This window comes from Antedon bifida, chromosome 2 (genome assembly GCF_963402885.1).
Source record: "Antedon bifida chromosome 2, ecAntBifi1.1, whole genome shotgun sequence".
Classification (NCBI taxonomy): domain Eukaryota; kingdom Metazoa; phylum Echinodermata; class Crinoidea; order Comatulida; family Antedonidae; genus Antedon; species Antedon bifida.
The window spans coordinates 30,911,279-30,921,226 of record NC_136227.1 but is presented as its reverse complement, the minus strand read 5'-3'; the positions used below and the strand labels follow the sequence as shown (position 1 = coordinate 30,921,226).

General features: G+C 32.9%; 1 protein-coding gene across 3 annotated transcripts in view; it reads left to right on the top strand.

The window, feature by feature from the left end:
• The first annotated feature begins 158 nt into the window (after positions 1-158).
• LOC144834604 (protein phosphatase 1F-like) overlaps positions 159-9,948 on the top strand; it is a 66,133-nt gene continuing 56,343 nt past the window's right edge. For 2 of the 3 annotated variants that reach the window (XR_013610987.1, XM_078689475.1), the window contains exons 1-4: positions 159-233; positions 5,229-5,344; positions 5,878-6,068; positions 9,405-9,602. Coding sequence is in view for 2 of the 3 variants with exons in the window: in XM_078689475.1 (XP_078545601.1) it covers positions 5,242-5,344; positions 5,878-6,068; positions 9,405-9,602 (492 nt within the window). In the remaining variant the exon portion in view is untranslated. Of the gene's footprint in view, positions 234-5,228; positions 5,345-5,877; positions 6,069-9,404; positions 9,603-9,948 lie in introns of those variants that run through there. The other variant, XM_078689476.1, reaches the window with a different exon arrangement.

The following is a 9,948-nucleotide window of genomic DNA, read 5'->3' as shown; positions in this document are numbered from 1 at the left end:
TGAAGGTTTTGTTCAAGTTTGGTTTTGTTGTTCAATTCTTCAGCAGACATGGCTGAACCTCAGCGACAGGATTGCTCTGTAAACAGAGCTTTTCTAGAGGAATTTGTTGCTAATCATTCGGGTCCTCTAAATCCCGATGAACCTTTACCTATTAGATTGGTAACATACTACCTTACAGATGATGAAGTGGAAGGTGAAGTTGTTGATTGGACGTTAGAATATTTGCGGAAAAAGTAAGAACATTTCGACCTTCCCTTGCTTTGTTGTGGGCTAGCCGCCTAACTAGCTAGGACTAGCCTACTAGACCTAGTATAGGTAGCCTGGGCTGAGTGAGTATTTTGCATGACCTCGACCCTGAGCTGAGCTGATAACGTTTTTCACTAGCCTAGACGGAGACTACCAGGCCCGTCTAATTATTTATTGCAATTTAATCATTTTATTAGTTCAGTCATTTTTCTGTTGATTTGTAATGTTATTATTATTAAAATAAAATGAATAATTTTTTTTTAGGGCAGCGTTTGTCGTTTTGCTAAAAATAAAGTACCAAGGCTTATACTAACTTGCCTAGGCCTATTTATTATTATATTAACGTTCCGTATGTACACACACACATAGCATGTTGCGTCCGTATTATTATATTACAGTAACTTGTAATTTATTACTGTACCATACATACACACACATAGCATGTTGCGTCCGTATATAGTAGTCTACTGCCTGTTTGTCTGGCCTGTTCATAACCCACCAAATAACTGATTGGGCCCACCGAATAACATGATCAGAACCCATCGAATAACATGATCAGGCCCACAACAAAAATCCATATACTGAACCCACAGTACCTATACTACTGTAGGCCCTAAACCTAAATAATCTAGGCCTAATCCAATTTCTGTCAAGTAACTTAGAAATTGTTCTGCAAATGTTATTGCCGATAGATGATGATGTATACAGTATACCTTGCCTAAGGAAATAAGACGATCAGACCTAATAACTGAGAGTGAGACAATTAGAACGTAACCCAATTTCTGTTCGCCTGTGTGAAATCAAGCATTTAAGTAAGCAAACTTACTGTAACAAAATCCTAATAATTTATTTTGGTTCTAAATTACAGTTTGAAGATATTGGAAAGCATGAAGTACAGTATATCTAGGCCAGCCTAGGTTTAGATGTACAGGGCTAGATTCCACTGAAAAAATGCACAAACTAAACCTTATAAAAATAAATATACCAGCATTGTATAAGATATGCCATAATTTATGACATACAGTATTGTAACTTGTGTTATTGACTATTGAATGCTGAGTCAGAGATGATTCAAATCTTGTCACTACTGAGTGTATTGCTCCCACGACAAAAGTACAGCTTTTATTACTTACAGTAGTATAGTACAGTTAGTATACAACTGACTAAACAGTATGAAAAGTAAGGAAACACCTTTTAGTCATTGCGTGTCATACAACTTTTTAGTGGGAGAGATAAAATATTAATATCGATCCAATGTAAAGTATACACTACCTGCATAAAATTTGTCCAAATTTTATAGTTTAATCACAAGATAATAGTTTGTAAATTTATTTTATTCATTTGTGGTGTTAATTGTACGTCAGTTAATTTACTGTAGATCATATTTGTGGAGATACTGTACATTATATTATTATACAACATTGACCATTGTGGACAAGCTCTCCATTACTTTGAGACACAGTTACCAATTTTATCTCAAATTATTTCCTTCTAATAATAATTTTAAAAAAATGAATCATAATTTTGTCCATACTTTTGAACCAAAACTGAATGTGTCTGTTACCTCCCATAGATTGCATTTAGCTAACAGTATTCTATAAATGTGTTGAATAAGACTGTCAGAGCATGTAATCTACATTGTATGCTGTATAACAGTGTCGTAATGTAGTTAGTAACCTGACAAAAGAAATTAACACAGTTTGATTACTGTCCCGTAGCACTGCAAACTGCTTAGTAAGTCTGTAGATAGCTGTACAGGACTCTTGTATGTCAGTTAGTATTATATTGAATAAATATTTGTTAAGCTCTGTATACACTATCAAAATAGTTTGACAAAAAAAGTGTGGTGTGCCCAAATATGGTAGTGATATGCCCAAATATACTGTAGTAGTGTGCCATCATATATGGGCATATCACATTTTTTGTCACATAAAGTTTGATAGTGTAGACAGAGCTTTAAAGAATATTACTTTATATTTGGAAGAAGGCTGTTGTGTTGAGTTATATTATACTATCCCTTAGCCACAGGGTGTACATTTAAAGTATAAGTTTAGACCATTAAATTAATGATGGGACTGTACATACAATACTGTACCACACAGTTAGACATGTGTGTCAATAAACATAAAAAAGTCTTTATTTGTTCTGGATCCAGGACCTTAAAATGACATTAAAATGTTTGCGGAACCTCATCAATTGTGAGTGGGTGGGCGCAGCTGTGTGCAACGTGTGAACATACACAATGGTATAAAAATAAAAAGACGAGAAACCTTCTAATACTTAAGTAAGGCAGAGCTATAATAATCTTCTGTACTGTTAGCTAGTAGCACACCTTAAAATGGACCTTGAATGAAAAATCATACAATAAGCAAAAATGCTAAATTTTGCCAATAGCAAATTAATTTTGTCTGAACAATACAGTATCGTAATCCAACTTGTTTTTAAGCAAAAGAGACTTAATATACAGTAAATACAATGTTCAGTATTTAAGCTAAAATATATACAGTAGGTACAGTATCAGTATTATTCAGGAATAGAAAACTTAATTTTGTCATGTATGATTGGACATTGATCCAAGAGATACTGTAGTTATAGCAAGCAAAATATGTCTATCTACAGTATCTCAATATTTAAATTAATTTTTGTTGAACCAATTTGTCCAAATATCTTTTTAGAAAGCACGCCAGACGACCAAAGAATGCTAATACATTTATTTACTACTGACTGATAATTATAGTAAGGGCTACAGTAATACTGTAGTAGCAGGAGGTTTAAACAGAGAATATTTTATCTTTAGTGTATTTTATAGGTACAATAGCATAGCAGAATTATTTAGAATGCCTCCATGATTTTAGTAAACCTACTGTACTAAATGATTAATGGTTTATATAGTCACTTGATACATTAGGTGATGAAAATAGACTATTCTGACCATTATCTTAATCGCACACCAAGGTGAACATACACAGTAGTCAATAAATTGTAAACAACATACTATATTTTACTATAAAATGACAATGATGTTATTGCTGTCTATGGTACGCTAATCAGTTAATCATCATTGCTATCAAAACAAGATATGAACAAGTATTTTCTATGGTGAATTTATAGATGATAGTAACGCTTGGTGATCCAGATACTAATGCTGTTATTAGCTTGCTAATTCACTATAATAGAAATTTAACAGTAGACATAGTGATTTATCCATGTTTTTCCTAAAATTATATACTAGAGTAGGTACTGTATACAGTAGTAGTATGTACAACATTACAATTAAACATGCCATGCAGATTGAAGTATAGATTTCTCTTACTTAGTTGAGGATCCTGGATTTCAAGCAGAGTTTAAAAATTGTATAATATGCAGAGTTTACCAGGCCTTGTCTTTTAAGGCGAGTGAGTGCGATCACTCACCTAACACACTCCTAAACTGCCCTTGAGGAGTGCGATTTAAAACACGCCTAAATTTGGTAAACTTCTACACACGAAAATATAAACAGCACACCTACAGCACCCCTGAATGTATTGAGGAGTGCAATTTGTAGCACACCTATGATTTTCAAAAGACAAGGCCTGGTTTACACTACAGACTGTATGTACTACCTGGATGAATGACAATATACATATCCATAAAGTGCAGAATTTAACTTAATATTTTGTATGCATACTGTACACTGCCCAGGGACGAATCTAGAATTCCGTAAAAGAGAACTACATCAAGATGTAACATTTAATATTAATTGTACTGTAGTCTTGTCAAAAGATGGACCGTGCACACCTAATGCTATTCCCTAGATACGGCCCTGCTGTAAAAATCTAGGCACCTGTAATATCTACATTTTTACAGGATAGCTGATTTAATATTTTAATTAGGTAGCAATACTTGCAAATTTGTGACCATGTTTTATTTTAGGGAATAATCAGTTATTTTAAAGCTCTGTCTAAACTATCAAAGTGTATGTGACAAAAGAGTTTGATGTGCCCAAATATGTTAGCAATATGCCAAAATATGGTAGTGATATGACATAATAATCACATTTTTTTACACATAAAATGTGATAGTGTAGACAGAGCTTAAGAGTCTTTTTAAGAAACCATGTCTTTATTCAAAGTGTGTTGAACTGCTATAACACAGCGTGCATTCTGAGAGTGAATAATGTTTAGACTGGAAACCATTGTTGGATATTGACCAAACCTTTTGTTGTTATTAATACCCATTGTGCACTTGCTCAATATTGTAATTCTACAGTTTAAGATGTTTGTCCCTACATGGCTATTGGATATCACCATTCTATTGTGAATGACATTTAGATTGTACAGGCTACAGTATGTATAGAATGTGCAGTGCAACTGTTACAGTGTTATGTTATTGGCATAGCTTTATTTTATTTAAAAAGTCTTTCTTTGTTTTGAGATGGCTCCTGATAATTTAGGTACACCAGAAAATAATTTAAATCTTTCATGGGTACACATGGTATGTGGTGGAGCTGGTGGGTGGGTTTGATGCTTGCTTTCAATCCATTGATACTTGGTTCAAATCCTGCCCAAGTCTCAGAATAAAGCCTTGGCTAGAAATTACAATATCTCTTCTAGTAACTGATACTTAATTTTGTTAAGTGACGCGTGGCTGCTCTTGTTTCTTTTGTTCTCTACTGGTACACCTACTGTAGTCTTAATTCCAGATTCACTAGTTACTATAATAAAGTTGTTACCTCAGCCAGAATGGCGAGAGGTTACAGTATGTGGTCGATCGTTTGTTTCTATAGTTAGCAGGATTACTCAAAAAGTTATTGCCCGATTTTCATAAGATTTTAAAGGTTCATAGCCGTATGGGAACACATCATTTAATTTCATATGCCTAGTCGGAGGTTTGCAATCTCTGAGTGCCCTTCTTTCTAGTCTAGTTATATTTTTTAAACTATACATTTATGCAGAATTATTTTTATACTGTATACTGATTGGTGTTATATGACTTTTTTGCAGTAATGCACCTGGGATGCTGGCTCTGGCAATTGCAAGAGAAACAGTTGATGCAGTCCTGAAGGTGGATATGACATCTTACTTCGAGGAGAGACAAGATTTTGAGGAGACCAGCCTTTGTAGGAATCTTATTTATTTAAACACAATTAACAAATAATTAGTTTATTTCATGCCTAGCTTACCTGGATAAACCGACAAATGCCATATTCTCCTCGAAGAGCGAGATATACAGCATGAACAAATTAGTGGGTAGGGTTACACTTAGAATGCATAATTATTGTAACGATGGAGTTATCCAATCTTGTGTCCACATTTAGCCTAAATTAGGGAGGGTCCGATATACTTGAACATTTAATAGACTTTAACTATACGGTAATACATAGTATGTACAATGAACAATATGCGCATAAAATCATCTGTGACCAGTGGCTATTTTAATATTTATGTATTCATTGAATTTATAAAGATAATACCGTACTGATGTATACATTATTTTTTATTATGACAAGCCAAATTGAATTTTAAAGAAACTGTTTCACTATATGGTTTTGGTAGCTTACCGTTATGTTGGACAAAGCCAGTATACACAGTTTGTTTGTAGTGTAAGATGAAAAATATATTTGAAAGAAAACTGTGTTTTTGTTTTCTTTAGTAATCTGTGCAGACAAGGTTGCAAAGGTTGTGTTTAACAAAGTGCATGAGATATGTGAAGAATGGAAGGATAATCCCCCAGCAGACTACACCCCTACCCCTAAGGTATCAACACACGCCATTAAGAATACACGCCGTAAGATGGAAGATAAACATGTCACTATACCAGATCTCAACAAGCTGGGCAAAAAGGTAAACTACCTTTGACATTAGAGCACTTCCATTTGGGTAACTTTATTTCAGGAGACACCCCAAGTAAAATTAATGATGGACATGCAATATATGTTTTGTATGATGGGACACCCCTGATTAGGGGACACTTTGGTGGGTTACTTACCTGTAAGGATTATTGTATTTTTGATGAGTACAATCTTTACTTATAAACCAAAACAATTCTTGCTAAATTTTGTTCTACTGTAGGGCATAAATTGGTAATTTAAAAAAAATCAGAAATTGCAAATATTGTCTGATACACACATAAGTAAATACTGAAATTCCCCAAATTGTAAAACTAAAAGATATTTTATTTTTGAGAAAAATAAATGCATTTACCTGTAAAACTCACACTGCAACATTTTATTTTTTAGTACAGTAAGTTAAAATGCATTAAGACATTAGTTAGCTGATTTTTTTTTAGCAAAGTAATGCATAAACTTACATGTACAGTATACATAAAATCAGTATAAATAAACCAATGGTAAATTAATGAGTTGCCTCTCTATACATGATTACTTTATCTTTTCTTAACTGCAAGTTAAAATCATATAATTTGTAATCCGGAATAATGAGAGATTTTATAACTTAATTTATTAAGACCTTGAATTATGTTTGATAATATTGATTTGATAGAATGTCATTGTCAGTGATGTGTTAATGAAGGTTGTCTTCTGTGCCTACTTGTCAGCAGAATTCTATTTGTTCTATATTTAGATAATTGAAATGAGAAAATGAACTCTGACCTTTGCCAATGTCTGTTAAAGTGTGCTACTATACACTGTAGTAGTGAAAAATGATATCTTTATATATTGTAGTATAGATTCGTTTTAATATTTTGGAAAAAGGAAATATTGAAAAAAGAATGTGACTGATTGATTTGAATTGATTTTGATAGAGCATTTGAAATAACACACTAATTTGTAATTAATAATATATTAGCCTAATTTTACAAACACGGCAAAATGATATTGAGAAACAGAAATTTCCCCATAACATTCCATTCAAACTAAACTGAACCAATACAAACGAGGATAACCAATAAAAACCATTAATTAATGTTTATATAATAGTTTCATGTATAGGTTTTGATTTCTGTGTTATTATTGTACTATTTTTAAAAGATACAGTAGAAGTAAGAACCTTTATTAAGGGGACACCTTTGAGACCCAACAAAGTTCCCCTTAAAGCTCTGTCTACACTATTAAATTTTATGTGACAAAAAAATGTCACGTGCCCATATATATATGATCAATGTCATATCACTACAATATTTTGGTGTACTGTACTGTATCACTACCATTCTTAGCCACATCACACTTTTTTTGTCAAACTAGTTTAATAGTGTAGACAGAGCTTTATTAGTGGTGTTCCCTGGATACATGGGTTAGCAGTAGTGTTAAAGCATACATTTCCCCTCATTCATAATTAATGTATTCTCTTTACTGTAATATGTGTTCCCTGAATAGGATTTCCCAAAGGAGAGGTTCTTGTACTACTGGCTGCATTTAGTAAAATATGAAAATATTAACAGTACAGTATCATTGATTTTAGTTTTGAAATTAGATGATATTTGTATTATGATTTTGAAATTAGGTACTGTATATTGTATAATACATGCTACATTGCATTTTAAATTATTTAGGATAAAAATTGACTTTTTGCTATTTAATGAAAACCTTGTTTTTATAAGCATGCTTTAAACTTTCCCAAAAGCTGCATTCCAAATACACAAATCCCTGTATGCATTTACTAGGTCATCATCATATATACATGTTTGCAAGCAAGAGATACTAAAGATTATTTAATCATAATTTTTTGATTTAAGAGTTCTTGAAGATTACATCCCAAAGCGTGCTCTAACACAAAGTTCTATTTCATGATTTTGGCCAGGTCATTAGTTGTATATTGTAGCAGTTTTAGTACCAGGAAATTGAATCATTTATTAGCTTTTTCTGACATGTAATGAGCATAGGATTAACTAGCTGAACCTTTCCAAGACAGTTTCTATAGTTTTTGCATGAAATATCTAGCTACCCTGGAATCCCAGGTCCTTTTTTATCTAAAAAATCATCATTTATATTACAAACTTCATTTTGGATTACTAAAGTCTAGCGTATGTGTTTAGCATATTTATGTGCAATTTATCAATTTTCCTAGCTTATAATACTACTAGTACTAGTTTTTCTATCTAAAATATTGGCTTTAGTTTTAGGTAGAATTGTGTAACCATTTTAGCCATACCTTATAATGAACATCTAAACCATTGTCATTATTTTGAGGTAGAATTGTGGAACAATTTTTAGCCATCCTGTAATTGACATTATGATTGAATTTAATAAATTTTCCTGGCTTAATGCTATTTTTTCTATCTAAATTATTGCCATTAATATTTTGAGGTAAAATTGTGAAACCATTTTAGCTATATCCTATGATTTAATTTATCAATTTTCCTGGCTTAATACTATTTGTTCTATCTAAATTATTGTCATTAATTAATATTTTGAGGGAGAATTATGAAACCATTTAAACCATATTCTGTAATAATCATCTTGCCCATTGTCATTATTTTGAGGTAAAATTATGGAACCATTTTAGCCATATCCTAATTAGCATGATTGTCATTATTTTGAGAATTTTGCAACCATTTTAGCCATATCCTGTAAATTAGCTTATTGTGTCATCATTTTGAGGTAGAATTTTGCAACCATTTTAGCCATATCCTGTAAATTGGCATATAGTCATCATTTTGAGGTACAATTGTGGAACCATTTTAACCATATCACTATCACCAACTTAGCAATCATCAATTCTATATTTTTATATTTCCTTTTTTAAGAATTACTGTTATTGTTTATTGTTTAAAACATTTAATTATTAATGTTTTAATCACATCCTGTATAATTCCCATAATTACTGTATTTGTCTTGTGGTCTTGTCCAGGAAGGCGCTTGCGGCGTAAACTTACCTTCAGTCCCACATCTGGAACTGACATATTTCCTAAATGCCTAACTTCCTTGTGCCATGAATTGGACAACCTTATCTGGCCAAAATAAAAAAAAAAAACCACTGAAATTTATTGTACTACTGAATTTTTATTTCTTTAGGACACTCCAAGGAATTCTTTTCTGTGAAACGAACAGGGGTTTATATGTTTTACTACTATAGCCAACCCTGTTCATGAGGCACCACTATTAAGGGGACACTTTGTTGGGTATCAAAGGTGTCCCCCTAAATAAATGTCTTTGTTAATTTTAGGCTATACATAATTTGTTCAAAATGTTTGATTAAACATGTAAATCTTTCTTTCTAAAGCAAAACAAGAGTGCGTCACCAGTGGGCTTCTACGCTGTATACGATGGCCATGGAGGAATTGACGCATCTCATTATGCTGCCACTCATCTTCATTGTCACATCGTCAGCCACCCAGAATACGCATCAAATAAGGCGGGGGCACTGAGAGCTGGCTTTACAGTAACAGATGACAAGTTTGTAGACAAAGCCAGACGAGAGGTTAGTATAACCAGGGTTCTGACCAGCATGGCAGGAGTACCGGTCGGCAACCAACCCCAGAGGAGGGGGATATTTCATGCATTATCCTTGGCACATGACATCATGATGAAAAGAAAATATCGCAATACATTAGAAACTTTTTTAAGGAGGCACCCTGGATCCAAAAAAGTTTCACCATAAAAGTACAATTTTAATCTTTTCAATCTAATCTAGAGTATTGCACAAATTCTTAATTACAAATCTTGGTTGTCTCTTAACACAAGTTCGACATGCAAAGAACAGTTTCTTATGTATCTCTCTCTGTTGCTGTATCCAAGGCAATCTACTGTAACAACAGGACACTGAG